A 16214-nucleotide genomic window follows, 5' to 3' on the forward strand; every position below is an offset into this window, starting at 1 on the left:
TTTCCCTCCACTCAAATTTTAGAGAGATTATATGAAGGGTTTATGTCATTTGTTGTTGAAATCAAATCGGAACAAGGTTAGAATAAGTGGCTCTCCTAGAAGAGGATTTCGGAGCCACTTTGTAACTTTAAGTGTGTTACTAGTTCTTGTAGTAAGTTGTCTGCTGTATTTACTTGAGGTTTACCTGTATGTGACCGTTCAGTGAAGTAATGTTATATCTGAAAACTTGGCTTCTTGTGTTTTAGCTTTCATGGTCTCACAGTCTCCTTTTTTTCTTCTTAGAAATGATGGAAGAATTGCATAGCCTGGACCCACGACGGCAGGAATTATTAGAGGCCAGGTTTACTGGAGTTGGTGTTAGTAAGGTGAGTGAAGTCTTGATCATGAATACTGTTCATAGTCTAATTTAAACACATTTGAAAAACAGTTGAGCAATTTGGGTAGACCATACTGATTGATTGCAGAGGAGAAGATCTGGCTCATGGTTCTAGTGAACTTTTAAATCTTACCTGTCATTCCAATTTAACAGCCTATTTGAAGGTTTTCTATGTGGGAGTCTACGCTTCTTTCCCCACACACTTTATTTATTTTAAGATTGATTTATTTATTTATGCACACAAGAGCTGGGGTACAGGCCAGCGATATGGGGGGTGAGAAGATTCACCAGAAACAGAGTGGGGAGCAGAACAGGCAGACTGACTGAAATACACTGCTGAGGGGAGCAGCGGGTAAGACAGGGGAGGTCTGCTGCGCCGTGTGGGTTGCTCCCTGGCTGGCCGGGGATGGAACTCGTGCTGCAGAGGCTATGGATTGCTTCATAGTGCGGTGCTTAACCCCTTGCACCACCAGGGAGGCCCTCCCCACACACTTTAATATGGGAGCGGTTTCCCATGAATCTTGTTGCAAGGATTCTAATGGGATGTCTCTTTAGATTTTATGCCCTGTTTTGTCAAAACTTTCCAGACAGAAGAAGAACTGTTAATTAAAAGATATTGACATAGCTTTATTACACTGGCTATTTTGCATAGGTATAAGGTAGAGTTTTGAAAATATGCCTCTGCTTCGTCTGTTGGTTCTCCTGATCTGTGGCTTGGCAGATTTCTCTTGGTTACACCCCCAGACTGCTTTCTTTATCATATTTTTTCCTTCTTGTGTGTTTATGCTGGGAGCATCAAACAATATCAAGCCCCTATTAATGGGTGGGTGTTGAACACTGTTACAGCTTCCTGTGTGGCCTTCAGTACCTGCTACTCCACTCCTTTACTTATGGGATGATTTTAGTACAGTATGTAAAATATTTATGATTTTATACAATATGTAAAATATAGCCATACTGTTTTATTTAAACATTTTAAAAGGTTGTTGCATTATTTAGGCTTGAGACTTATGAATTATTGATCTTTGACTTCATGTGATATATTTCTTTCTGTACCGTTCAAGAAATCTTACTTCTCGTGGTGACCTAGACGTTAGTCTTAACGTTCTGGTTAATAACTTGTTAGATTTAGTTGAAAAACTGACTTTTTTGACGGGTCTCATAATTTTGGTAAGTTGGAATAACTTTTAGTTTTGTTCATTCAACAAATACTAAGTACCTACTACAGGGTATTAGGGCTGACACCTCTAGCATAGTGCCTCCAAGCCCCCAATGTAGAGTGAGCCAGAGAGAGGACTCTGTCTTGAGAGTTGTATTAGAACTATGACATGGTACTGGTGGAACCCAAAATATGCTACACATTTTGTAGTTCTGGTTTTCTTTTGGCCACCGTCATTAAATTTTGTGGCACTTTGGAGAGGCTCTACTCTACTGACTGATGTTACATATTGAAATTACACGTACAAATGTAAATTCTCTCATCTAGGTGAAGTAGCTGGAAGTGAGCAGTGTATTTGAGTATTAAATTGATGTCTGATTTAATTGATTACCTGATAATGACCTTTGATGTGTCTTTTAACTTGAGAATTCATCAGGCTCAGATCCAAATCTGTTGTTCAAATACTCACTTACGGGGTTAGAATTAAGTTAGTATTCAAATTGTATACAGTTAAACTCCTCAGGTTTCATTGTTAGGATGCTTTTCATTCCGGTTTTAGGTTCTGATCGTACATCCAGTATGTATTTTTGATGGGGTAGCGCATAAGTGATGAGAATGAGTGACATTGTGAAATAGCTGTCTAGACCCCACTTAAAATCATGTAAGTGAGGTGTCAGGAATCTTTACTGCAGTAATCGCTCCGATTAAGAAGAAGTTCTATCTTTTATAAGTACATAGAGAAAGAAATTCATTTACATTTGCATGTCTTTATGCCATTAATTGAATGTTATTCTGATATTTCCAGTTGTGGTAAATACTGATATGTTGGTTATAATGCGTATGGTATTTTAGGGTTAGGAGGAGAGTGTTTTTTTCCTATAATAGAGAAACTTGGGAAGAAAAGCAAGTGAATTATTCTGTAGTTTGTTTGCAGAGTTAGGAAAAAGAAAATCTCCATTTTGTTTTTTTACTTGTAAGACATATCTTCTGGATCACCAATTTGAAATAGGAGTGGGGAGGGACCTTAGCATTAAGAGAAAAGGTGCTTTAGGAAAACCTCCTGTTCCTTGCTTTGAATCCTCATTATGGGTTATAATTTTTCAAGGGGATGGCACTGTGTTGATGACAGCTTTCAGTTTTGCAAAGATCAAGAGAGGTTTCAGCCCTTTGCTGATGGAGTGTGGGAGAGCAGAGTGACTTTCTTGTGATAGTGCCATCTAGTGGGATTGCTGCAGCCTCTTGCACTGTCTCTTGAGTTTCTCCTGACCAGAACATTTTCAGTACTTTTTGATGTCCATAGAAGGAAGAAAGTCATTCCACTGTGGATTCTTTCTTAGTGGACAAGAGTGTTTTAAGTAGCTGCAGTCTTTGAACTTCCTGGTTACTGTAGAGCTCCTGTCACATTTCTTCAAGTTTTTTATAACTGCAAATTAAATATACATCTCAAAATTTGGTCTAAAACAAAATGGCCAGGGCACCACATTTGTTACTTACATTTAATTTGTGCTACTTACATTTAGGTTTTTCTATTTGTAGATTTTTATTTTCTTGCATATTTGTTTATATGCATTGTTTCCCTTTTACTAGCATGTGTTATTTAGAATACCTGGTAGACCAAAAATCATTTATTTTGAATTTTGGGATGCATTGTGTAACTTTTTGTTTAATAGAGTGATGTTTTTCTGTCACTTGTGAATTGATGATAGAGGAAGTAAGTATCCTGATGTGCACTGAGAAGCTGTGGCTTACATTCTTCCTCTAGTTTAGCTGCTCCTTGTTAGGATCTCTAACCAGTCATCTTCTTAGCATTTTTAAGGTGTTAATGTTCAATTGGATTGTGCACTGTCTTCTTTTCTTGTTGACCTGATATGTGAACTATCCCACTTCTTTAAGATCTCTTCAGTTAGCACTGGAGAGTTTGTTCCTAGTAATGTGAAACTGTAGTATCTTTTCGTTTGTTTTCAGTGAGGACCTGTTTCTGTTTAGCTTCCCTTCTCTGCTCTCCCTTAACAATTTAAGTATAGGTTGAGTCTGTGATTCTGGAGACTATGTAAAGTAGGTAAACTTCTACCCTTGCATACACTGTTAGGTGTTCCTAGTTGAATTTTAATGCTATCAATACTATAATAATAATTACTTACAGTGTGTCAGGTATTGTTCCAAGTACAATAAAAGGTGAATTTAGATTTTTTGTATCAAGGATCCTAGTCTTAATAAATCTCCATTCTCTTTTATAAGACATACTGATTGCCCATTGTATTGTTCCTTACCAAGAATTAATTTATGACAACTTGTACTTACAATTATATAAGTTATTACAAAATTGTGTATACCAGTGAAATATGATTGCAAAATAAAATAACTGTTGAGTCTGTGAAGTCTAAGTTAACTGCCTTGGAAAGACTAAATATGAATAAGGAAATTTTTTTTTTTTAATCTGGAAAAAATCATCACTTAGATCCTTGGCAAGTATCTTTTTTTTTTAAGTTCTTGATTCACTTAAAGAAAGCGAAACTGGAAACTAGAGGATGCAGAGTAGGTGTGGTCTGTGAGACTGTGGAGCTGCAGTCAGTGGATCTGTGACTCAAAAGACCAACGACGAAAGACTGATAATATATGTTTATATGTTTAAGTAAAAGAAAATGTTCATGGGGTCATTTTTTCTAGTTTCTCCTCTAAGCTACTGTTCTGATTTTGGTGATACTGAATTAAAAGGATTTTGCAGTATACTGATGGCATTAAAAAGGAGCAAAATGAGAAAAAGTGGGATTGTCTATTTGGGACAATAAGAACCATCATTTTATTACACCTGAGGCGAGACTATATACTTACCTATCTGTTTATCTATGTATCTATCTATCTGTGTGTCTATATACACACATAAATGTCTTCTTTTTTAAAAAAAAAAGATTTATTTTATACAAGAATTGGGGTACAGGCCAGATATGCAGGGGGTGAGAGGATTCACAGGAGACAGAGTAGGGAACAGAACAGGCAGATGGACTGAAGTACACTGCTGAGGGAAGCAGCGGGCAAGACAGGAGAGGTCTGTCCCGCCCTGTGGGTTTCTCCCTGGCTGGCTGGGAATCGAACTCCTGCTGAAGTGGCTGAGGATTGCTTCATAAGTTGCGTCTTAACCCCTGCACCACTAGGGAGGCCCCCCCATGGATGTCTTCTTAGAGACAATGATCTCTTTTCTTTCCTTATAAATTTATAAGTAAAGGGAAGAAATTTGACTCTAAAAAGAAGTTTAACCAACTTATTGCAGCAATTAGGTTTCAGTTATGTATATCTAGTGTAAACTGTTTCATATGCCAGTTCCAGTAGTGGAAAAAAAAAGTTTGGGTATTTTATATTTAATACATAGTTAGACGGTGCTCAGGAAGCATAAATACTGAAAAATAGTCTACACTTTTACTGGTAAAGTTTAAGGCACTATTGATAAATTTATTAGTGTGTTTACCTTTATGTTATGTTCTCCCATTTCATATGTAATCAAATAGTAATTCATGGCTTTTCTTTCTCTGAAATTTCTCAAGCATTTGTGTGTCCCTATTACTCTTGCCTTAATCCAGACCTTTATCACTCATAATTGTCATAGCCAGTCCCTCCTATCCCATTCATCTTTCTCTAAACTGCCATTGGTTATATTGGTAAAAATACCAATATTGTGTTACTCCCTTGCTTTAAAGGCTCCTGCTGCCTACTAGATAAAGTTAAACCTTCCTATTCTAACTTTTGGACTTCATGGCCAGTTGTCTACACCTCTCTGCTTTGCTCTGCTACTTCACATTATGATTAATGCAAACTATCATGGGAGCCTGAGTAGACTTGTGCTGTTTCCTCTAGCTTTCCTCTTTTATTTGCTTTATGCACTTTCAGTTTACTTTTCACAGCGTATCTTCTTTTGGACTTTTCCAGGTACCTTCACCAATCTATCTTATCAGTGCTATCATTTTAACACTTGATAACCTACTTTTACTATAATAGTAACCATGTTTTCCCTGTAGTCTCCTTGAGAACTTGGATGCTCTGTCTCTATTTAAATGTTCAGTACATTGTATAAAGTGAATACATTTTTGTTGAATTAGAAAAGTGTATTGAGAAGATGAAAGCAGAATAAATTAGCCGTCACCCGTGTCAGTTAATCTTGGTAACTAACATTCATTCTATTCTTTTAAAGTGAATCTCAAAACTGTTGTTTTTTTAATTGGAAGATTTAGTTCATTTACATTTAATGCAATGACATAAATTTGGGCTTAAATCTTCCTTACATTTCTTTTTAAGATTTATTAATTCATGCATACAAGAGCTGGGGTGTAGGCTAGAGATGCGAGGGGTGGGGAGGGTGATGAGATTTACCAGAGACAGAGTGGAGAGCAGAACAGGCATATTACTGAAATACACTGCTAAGGGGAGCAGTGGGAGACACTGGAGAGGTCTGCTGTGCCATGTGGGTAGCTTCCTGGCTGGGGATTGAACTCGTGCTGCAGATAGCTTCATAGTGCTGAGACTTAATCCCTTGTGCCACCAGTGAGGTCCTTCCTTGTGTTTCTTTTAAAATTCTCTTACGCTCGTTTTTCCTTCTTTTTTATTTTTAAAGATTTATTTATTTATGCTTATAAGAACTGGGGTACAGGCCAGAGGTGTGGCGGGGTAAGAGGATTCACCAGAGTGGGGAACAGAAAAGTCAGACTGACTGAAATACACCGCTGAGGGGAGAAGCGGGCACGACAGGAGAGGTCTGCTGTGCCATGTGAGCAGATCCCTGGCTGGCCAGGGATGAACTCATGCTGCGGAGGCTGTGGACAGCTTCATAGTGCTGTGCTTAACCCCTTGGGCCACCAGGGAGGCCCTTCTCTTACCTTCTTTTGGATTTTTTTTTTTTTTTTCATTGTTGACTAATTCTCTATGAGAGATAAAGAAACATTTCCATACTTTGTTTTTTTCCTTCCCCTGCCTTCAGAGTTTTGTCAGTTGTTATTTGAAATGGTTATTTTTAACGTGCCATTTCCCCCTCTTCTAGCTTGAAAACTATATACTCTTCCTATTTTGTTTATTACCACAGAAATTATAACATGTATCCTTAACTCATCAAAGAGTAATGTTAGTATCTTTGCCCTCTTTGTCAGTATAAGGGCCTTGAATATTTAAATTCATTTATTCCTTTCCCAATTCACATGCTGTTTTTTTGCTATGTTTAATTGTAATATATATACTTAATTAATAGACTAGTTTTTAGAGTAAAGTTTACAGAAAATTGAGCAGAATATTACAGAGTTCCCCATATGCTTATTACCCCTAAACCCAGTTCCCCCTGCTGTTAACATCTTGCATTAGTGTGGTAGATTTGTTTTAACGGGTGAACCAGTATTGATACATTATTATTAACTAAGATTTAGAGTACAATTTCATGAAATTTGGATAAATGCAAATATTTGTCATGTGTCATCATTTGTGTGGTGTGTGTGTACATTCACACATACATGTTTTTTTATCTTACACCTTTTATTTATTTATTTGTATTTAAATTTTATTTTTATATTTCCTATGCAATTACAACCCCCTTATTTTGACCCCAAGCCCTCCTTTCCCTGCCCCCCACCCCCCATAGAGTGTCTCTGGTTCATAGTTGTTTGTTGATTTTGGTATTTTCTTTCTTATGGTTATTCTTTTTCCTGGTCCCTTATTTAAGTTTTCTAGATTCCTGCTATAAGTGAGACCATCCGGTATTTTTCTTTTTCTTTCTGGCTTATTTCGCTGAGCATGATCCCTTCCAGCGCCATCCATGTTGCTGCAAATGGCATGTGTTTATCTTTTTTGAATGCTGAGTAATATTCCATGGTGTATATGGACCACATCTTCTTGATCCAGTCATCTATTTTTGGGCATTTGGGTTGTTTCCAAAGCTTAGCTATTGTAAATAGTGCTGCTATAAACATAGGGGTGCAATTGCTGGATCATATGGAAGCTCTATGTTTAGTAGGTCAAGAAATCTCCACACAACTTTCCAAAGTGGTTGGACCATTTTGCATCCCACCAACAGTGCAGGAGAGTTCCTTTTTCTCCGCATTCTTGCCAACATTTGTTGTTGCTAGTTTTTTTAATATGTGCCATTCTCACTGGTGTAAGATGGTATCTCATTGTAGTTTTGATTTGCATTTCCCTAATTACAAGTGATGTTGAACATTTTTTCATATGCCTGTTGGCCATTTGCATTTCCTCTTCAGAGAAGTTTTCTTTTTAGCTCTTCTGCCCATTTTTTGACTGGATTATTTTCTTTGTTTTTGTTGAGTCTCATCAGCTCTTTGTAGATTTTTGTGATCAGTCCTTTATCATTAGTGTCACACACACACATATTTTTTAGAGTCTACAGGTTATTACTAGATCAGTATTCATTTAGCGCAACCTACATACTGACCATTTTATTTGTTTTTCACTCCTTTTTGCATTTCTGCCCTTCTATCTAGAATATTCTTTCTTTTGCCTGGAATATATTCTTTGGAATTACTCTATTGTTGGTGTGCCAGTGATTATTGCCCCATTTTATCTGCTTAAAAATCTTATTTAAATTTTTTAAAAAGATTTATTTATTTATTTATTTTTTTATTTATACAAGCACTGGGTACAGTCAGAAGCGCGGGAGGGTGAGAGAATTCACCAGAGCCAGAGCGGGGAGCAGAGCAGGCAGAAGGACCGAAGTACACTGCTGAGGGGAGCAGCGGGCGGCAGGAGAGGTCTGCGCACCATGTGGGACCCTCCTCCGGTGGCCGGGGAGCAGCCGGGGATCGAACTGCGCTGCAGAGGCTGCGGGCAGCTTTGCGACCCAGCGCTCAACCGCTGCGCCACCGGGGAGGCCCTTACTTAAATTTTTTAAAAATGAAATTAACATTGTTTTACAACTATATATGGGTCAGGTATATAGCATTATAGTTGATATTTATGTGTGCTACATTTTGATTGCTACCAAAAGCCTAGTTTCCATTGGGCTTTTTTTCTTGAATGGTATTTTGCTAGGCTTAAAATTTTCAGTTGGCTGTTATTTTCATCTGCACATTGTTCACTGTTGTCCACTAATTTCCTTTATGTCCTTTTTATTTTTAGTCATGTTACCATTCTTTAGAAGGTAATCCATCTTCACCTGTTTTTGAAATTTTCTTTTTGTCCTTGATTTCCTGTACTATAATGCAGGAACAATATGGAGATGGGAGAAATATGTAGATTGGATTGCTTTTTAAAATTTTTTTCTCCACAGGCCTCTCTGATGGTGTAGGAGTTAAGTCTCAGTACTATCACTGCCTGGGTGCCTGAGTTCTTTCCCCAGCCAGGGAACTCATCCACACATGGCTCAGCAGACCTCTCGTCTTGCTTGCTGCTCCCCTCAGCTGTGTATTTCAGTGGATCCGCCTGTTCTGTTCCCCACTGTGTTTCTCTTACCGCTGCCCCCCACCCCCGCACCCATGGCCTACACCCCAGTTCTTCTATGCATAAATAAATAAATCTTTAGAAAATTTTTTCTTTCCTTTTTCTAATTTTACCTTTTTTTTTCTTTTTAATTTACTTTGTGGTTTTTTTTTTCTATTTTTTACTTTTTTATGCTTTATATCTGAATATTTTGGGGGAACTGAACATTTTAAAAATATAGATTTTATTTTTTAGAGCAGTTTTAGGGTCACAGCAAAATTGAGTGGGAGATACAGATACAGACTTTTCCCATGTATCCCCTGCCCCCACAACTGTGTAGCCTGCTCCTTTACCAGCATTCCCCATGAGAATGGTACATTTGGTTACAACTGAATGTTACATTGGTTACAACTGATAAGTCTTCGTTGATACATCATTGTCACCCAAAGTCCATAGTTTACATTAGGGTTCATTCTTGGTTTTGTGCATTCTGTGGGTTTGGTTAAATGCATGATTACTTAATGACTATGTCTATTATAGTATCATACAGAGTAGTCTACTCTACTCAACTGTTCTTCCTCCCTCCCTCCACAGTCTTGATTTTTTTAATTAATCTTTTTATTGTCTCCATAGTTTTGTATTTTCTGGAATGTCATATAGTTAGCATGTAGTGTATAACCTTTCCAGATCGGCTTCTTTCACTTGTAGTTTTTTTCCTTTTCTTTTCATGGCTTGGTAGCTCATCTTTTTTTTTTTTTTTAAAGATTTATTTATTTATGCATACAAGAACTGGGATACAGGCCAGAGGTGGGGGGAGGTAGAGGATTCACCAGAGACAGAGTGGGGTGCAGAACAGGCAGACTGACTGAAACACACTGCTGAGGGGAGCAGCGGGTGAGTCAGGAGAGGTCTGCTGTGCCATGTGGGTTGCTCCCTGACCAGAGATTGAACTCGTGCTGCGGCGGCTGCAGATAGCTTCATAGGTTGCGTCTTTACCCCTTGCGCTGCCAGGGAGGCCCAAGCTCATCTTGTTTTTAACATTGAAAAATATTTCATTGAACGTACCACAATTTATCCATTCACCTGCTTTCAGGTGAAGAACATCTTGGTTGCTTTCAAGTTTTAGCTGCTACAAACATCTGTGTGCAGATTTTTGTGTGGATGATTGGATTACTTGAAATTCACTGGGTTTTTGAATCTGGATTGTTTTTCATCAGTTCTAGAATACTCTGTTGCCTCTGCTCTATTTCTGTCTTCTCCTCTGTCATTCCATTTAACCATGTGTTAGAATTTTTCTAAGAAAGATACTCACTGTGTTTTCTATGCCTCTTATCCTGTTTTCTGTATTACAGGGTTGAATACTGGGTAGTTTCTTCTCATCTATCGTCACCTTTATTAATTGTCTCTTTAAATTTGTCTGATCTATATAAACCCTCTACATTGAGTTTTCATGACAGCTGGTTTATGTTGGGGTCGCTCTTATCTTGAAAAGATAGCCCTTGTGTTCCTTGTATTTAAAATATGGGGTGAGTTTTCCAGATTCTCTGCATTGGGCAGGTCCTGGGCTATGACTTTATTTTCTCTTTGTACTCCCCAGACCTCCTAAATTATAATTAAGTTTCAAAGCTTTTTCTTTAGAATTATATCAGCAGTTGCCTTCTAATAGAAATAATTGTGTGTGCGTGCGTGCGCGCGCGTGCGCTAGACTTACCTTTCTGAGTTCTTGTCGTAAGGATTTTAGTACAGTAGTTCCTTATTTCACTGTTCTTAGGCAGTAATATAAAACTATTTAGCACTTACAAAAAATGCACAAGCTCTTGTGCAGTGCTGGCTAAGGAATTCATATCTAGTTTCCCCCTTGGGATTTTGCACTTCTCATCTGCTTCCTTCCTTCCTATATGTGGTTGGTACTATTGTTGTCTCTTCTCACCATTAGGGTCTTTTATGCTAATTCTTTTTTTTTTTCTTTTTTGGATCAGCCAAATTTTTTTGTTCATTTCTTGCATTTGCAGTGTTCCTCAATGACATCCTTGGCTTGAGATGCTTTGCCATAGTCCTTAACTACCAAGCAACTGCAACCAGGCGCTTTACAGGGAGTCCCTTCTCTGTCGGTGTGACAGAGGCCTACCCATTTGCCTAGTTTTTATTTGTCATCAACCTTAATTAAGTTGATCGGGTGCTCAACAAAAAGGGCCTCCACCAACTTGACAGATGCAGGTTCATCACAGTTGGACATAAGCACACAGAGATGGGCTTGGCGCTTGTCTAAGGCTCTGGCAGCTTCGTGAACTCCACATGCTAGGCCATCATGAGCGAAGACAGTCTTCAGCCCCTCTTGCAAAGCAGTGGTAATGTCCATAATACTTCCAGCAGTAATGCCTTCCTCGGCCGTGGCGGTGGGTTATGGATGGAGCTGAAACTTCAATGTACTAGAGCCTCTACCAGATCTGAGGGCGACTCAGAGGCCTGAGTTGGAAAGAGGATTTATGTTAATTATTTTCTTTGTTTACTTCGGTTAAATAAAGATTCAACTGAAATTTTTTTTAGCTATTTTTTAAACAGTAAGAAGGAAAACAAATAAGGTATATTATTAATGCTTTAATTAATATTAATATCTGAGTCAAGGGGTGATTTGGCTTGATCACTCTTGTCCTTCTCTCCACCTTGTCTGGGTCTTAGTGGTAGGTTTGATTTGGTGCTGATGCTACCATATGTCGTGGAGTGGATGAGTTTAGAATTTGCTTCCTAGTATGTTAACTATGACAAAGTGATCTTGGGCAATTCTCATTTTTTTATGGTGCAGTTACCATGTTTTCCTAATCCAAAAAGAGACTTGGCTTTTTTTCATCCCAGATATTCCTCCCTTAGGCTGTAGGCACATTATAAAGTCATTCCTGGAGAACTTGGTGCCTTTGACCTGCAGAAGGGTTCACCTTTTCATCTCTGTTCTGTTTGGTTCATTGGGAGTAACCTTTTGGCTTTACGTGGGGCCACAGAGTTTCTATTATAGAGTCGTTGGTCCTGATGCCTGACCTGGTCCTGATATTCTGGTCAGCTTTTTTCCCCACATAGGAACTTTCATGGGAAATCTTGTTTTATAATTTGGGGTTTTTTTGCTTCTCTACCCAGGCAACATTCCTTTGCAGATTAGAGCAATCTGAAGGATCCGGAGTGCTAGGGAAAACTGTTCTCAGTTTGGTTTATTAGTTTTACCTGTTCGCTCCTAGTATCTAATTTTCTTTCCACTCCCAATACCTAATCTTCTAGAACTTTATCTTTACTATTTAACAACAGACCATAGTCATTCTACAATAGCCACCAGATATAAGAGGTGCCATTTCCTTAACAGGTAATACCTGTGCTGAGGAATGCTAGTAGTCAAATGGTCATAAGAGAGAATTTTGATTGGTTTTGAAACTTAATTGGTAATTTTCTGTGCAGTTTGGGATGCAGAGCTAAGAATGGATTTTTCATTATAGTTGTATCTTACTCTTTTAACTTGCCGATTTTTTAAAAAGTGCATGTGCTCTAACAATAGATTGAAATTGGAATAATCTGGTTTTGTTACTTGTACCTTTTAAGATGTAACAAGCCAGGGTCTCCCTGGTGATGCAGGGGGTAAAGTCACAGCACTATGATGCTATCAGCAGCCACTGCGCAGTCACTGTGGGACATGAGTTTGATCCCTTGCCAGGGAGCTGATCCACATGGCGCAGCAGACATCCCCTGTCTTGCCCACTACTCCCCTCAGCAGTATATTTCAGTCAGTCTGCCTGTTCTGTAGACTGGTGAATCCTCTCCCCACCCCCCACTTCTGGCCTACACCCCAGCTCTTGTATGCATAAGTAAATAAATCTTTAAAAATAAAAAAGATATTAACTAGCCAGAGCACTTGGAGGTCAGTTCAGCTCTAGGCATGTCCAAATTAAAAATTTATTTTCAATGAGCTACACCAAAAAGGAGAGCCATATTTGAGGTAGGGGATAATAAACTTCCAAAATCCATTTAGACATAAATGAGTACCAAAGAATGAATAGTGGAGTTAAAACCCTCTGGAGCAAATGCTACAATAAAATCTTGCCAAAATTCTTTCCTTGTTAAACCCTTCATTTTATTTGTGTATGCTTTTGGGAATTTGGGTTGCACAGAATAAAATAATGGTGGTGGAAAAAGTACCATAGGAACAAGACAAATGCTTTCCCCAATAAGTGTGCTCTGAAGACAGCAGTGAGGAAAATAGAAGGGGAGCAGTTTTCTAAGAATATTCACAAAGAAAGGGTATCTATTCCTAATCCTAACTAGATGAGGAAGATAAAGAAGTTGGTCATTAAACCTCATTTTTTATTATTGTGGTAAATATACTAACGCAGGGCCTCCCCAGTGGCGCAGCGGTTGAGCGCTGGGTTGCGAAGCTGACCGCAGCCTCTGCAGTGCTGGCTCCATCCCTGGCCGTGGGGGCGGTCCCACATGGCGTGCAGACCTCTCCTGCCGCCCGCTGCTCCCCTCAGCAGTTTATTTCATCAGTCTGCCTGTTCTGTTCCCTGCTCTGTCTCTGGTGAATTCTCTCACCCTCCCGCGCTTCTGACTGTATCCAGTGCTTGTATAAATAAATAAATAAATCTTTAAATATACTAATGCAATTTGTCATTTTAGCCCGTTTTTTAATAGTGACATTAAATATAGTCACGTGGTTGTGCCGCTCTTGTTAGTGGGCAGAATGAGGGGTACTCCTGGACTCCCAAACTTGCGTGCTCTTAATATGTTCTGCCATCTGCTCCTTAAAGACAAAGCATACCCTTTTTAGTGTGAAAGAACTTTAATAGAAGAGAACCTTAATAGGATTAGTGTGCATAGGAAGGAAGAAAGGATAAAGTTTCCTAATGAAACACCCCAAATTACTTATCTTCTTGTGGGTAAATGCCCAGCCAAACAGGACTGGCCCAACGTGGGGCTACTGAGGCCCAAAATCCTGCCATAAATCTAAGGTACCTTCTGGCAGGGAACCATAGGAAAGGGACAGAAGAAGCCAGGCCAGTCAGGGATGAAAAGAGCGAAGTCAGAGTGTAAATCAAGGTAACAGCTGCTATTGTCAGCCTCCCCAGAGATCTCTCAACCAGTTCTCTTCCTAGTGTCTACATGTCTCAACTCCATATGTCTCCTTCCATGTCACCTAAGTACCTGGTATAAGTCCAAGGCCCAGAAACAAGCATTTCTTCACATCTCCGTTCCACATGTCTCCTCCAAGTCTTCATCCAAGTCTCCTTCAGCTCCTCCTCCCCTCTCAGGCAGAATAATAACAAGTGACTATACAAATTTGCTGAATTAGAATTTTTTTTTTGATAATGGTTACACATCACTGTATGTTTTGTACACATGTATTTTGATGTATGAATTTTTGACTCATCTATTAATGAATTTTATTTTATTTATTTTTTTTAAGGATAGATTTGGACTTTTATTTTTATTTATTTTTTTAAATATTAAATTTTATTTTTATATTCCCCCATACAATTGCAAACGCCCCATTCTGACCCCAATCCTTCCCCTCCCGCCCCCCACCCCCCTGAATTAGAATTTTATTTTAACCAGTATTGCCTCCAATGTTAAATCCTATGAAGACTGTTAATGTTGCCCACATAAAGATAACAAGGTGCGATGTCTGTTGTAATGGATGTGACCTGTATTACTGATAAGTTGGCTTCTGCAAAGGATAAATATGTGACTTATCTCATAAATTTCTGCTCCAGTTGGAGTTAATTTTGTTTCCATTTTGCCCGCCTGACTTCTGAGGAATAGCAAGAATTATTTGTGAAATTAAAACGTAATGCGAATGGCCAGTTTATCTCAGGAGATGGTGCCTTCAGTTTAGGATATTTTCTGTTACATTAATTAACCTTAGCAGCCAGATTTAATGTTCACATTTAGCAGAAGCTACTAGCATCAAACCAAACCTAATTTATCCAGTTTCTATTATATTAACAATCGACCAGTTAGAGCCAAGACATAAAATATCCCATCAACTTTTGAACAGCATTTGACCTGCTTATATGGTAATCTGAATAAGATGAAGGGAAAGAGACATAATAGCTATTTGAAATTTCAGTGCTGTGTTTTTTAGCTGTTGAGTTAAACCAACTTTTACTGAGTGTGTACCGTGTCTAGGTATTAGGAAGGATTAAAGAAAATCAGTCCGATACACTAAATACTTTAGAGGCACTTATAATCAGGCACACATGGATCCAGGCGTCTGTGGCACAGAGCTGATGGTAGATACAGTGATGTGAAGTACTTTAGCCAAAAAGAAGACCGTGTAATTTAATTTGCTCAGGGGTCAGATTGTGTGTAGAAGGATGGGACTTTTCTGTGTTGCTGAGAAATACTACTATAGGTAAACAACCTAAGAAAAAATTCTGATAATAATATTATAACAAATAAATCACAGAATGATAATGCAGAATAATTTGCTCCTGAAGCTTCGCAAAAGAGCTTAGTGTCAAGGGCAGAAGTGTTAGTTTTTAATAATTAATTTTGACTAGGTAATATATTCACATCATATAAAATTCAGTAGTCCAAAATATACAGTGAAATATCTCCTGTATGCTTTTTTTATATCTATCTGGTTGCCCTCCCTGTAAACAACTACTATAAGCAGTTTTACTTTTTGTTTATATAGATAATACATATATGTGCTAATATATGTGCACAAATGCATACATATATTTACCCTCCCATTTTTTTTTAAAGATTTCTTTTATTTATGCATGTAAGAACTAGGGTGTAGGCCAGAGGTGCTGTGGGTGAGAGACTCAGCAAAGATGGAATGGGAAGCAGAACTGGCAGATTGACTGAAATACACTTCTGAGGGGAGCAGTGGGTGAGACAGGAGAGGTCTGCTGCACCGTGTGGGTTAGCTCCCTGGCTGGGGATTGAACTGTCGCTTTAGTGGCTGGTGATAACTTGACAGTGCTGAGACTTTAACCCTTGCGCCACCGGGGAGGCCCTACCCCTCATTTTTTTAAAATACAAAGACAAGCATGTTATATAGACACTATTATGTATTTCACTTTTCATGCTTAAAATTGTTTTGCTAATGCATATAGAGCTTCTTTGTTCCTTTTTCAAGGCTGTTTACTATTCCACTGTACAGATGAACCATCATTTAACCAGTGTCCTGTTAATGCATACGTTTTATAGTAACATTTGCTGTAATGGGATTCTGTTTTTACTAACAAATTTTCATTTTTATTAACTTTTCATTGCAATGAATTTTTGACA

At 38.4% G+C, this 16214-nt stretch overlaps 1 protein-coding gene and 1 pseudogene across 6 annotated transcripts in view; one reads left to right on the forward strand and one right to left on the reverse strand.

Moving 5' to 3' along the window:
* Nucleotides 1-282: 282 nt before the first annotated feature.
* Nucleotides 283-16214, forward strand: part of TLK2 (tousled like kinase 2) — a gene marked incomplete at both ends in the record, with an annotated part of 106869 nt that continues 90937 nt past the window's right edge. For 3 of the 5 annotated variants that reach the window (XM_084237586.1, XM_084237587.1, XM_084237588.1), the window contains one exon: nt 285-365. In XM_084237586.1, the coding sequence (XP_084093712.1) occupies nt 285-365 (81 nt within the window). Of the gene's footprint in view, nt 366-16214 lie in introns of all 5 variants that reach the window. The other 2 variants (XM_084237590.1, XM_084237591.1) reach the window with 1 other exon arrangement.
* On the reverse strand, nt 10821-11322 carry LOC311174499 (small ribosomal subunit protein eS12-like; annotated as a pseudogene). The gene has a single exon. The product of its transcript is annotated as a small ribosomal subunit protein eS12-like (transcript).

Source organism: Talpa europaea, assembly GCF_964194135.1.
Source record: "Talpa europaea genome assembly, chromosome: 7".
In the NCBI taxonomy this organism is placed as follows: Eukaryota; Metazoa; Chordata; class Mammalia; order Eulipotyphla; family Talpidae; genus Talpa; species Talpa europaea.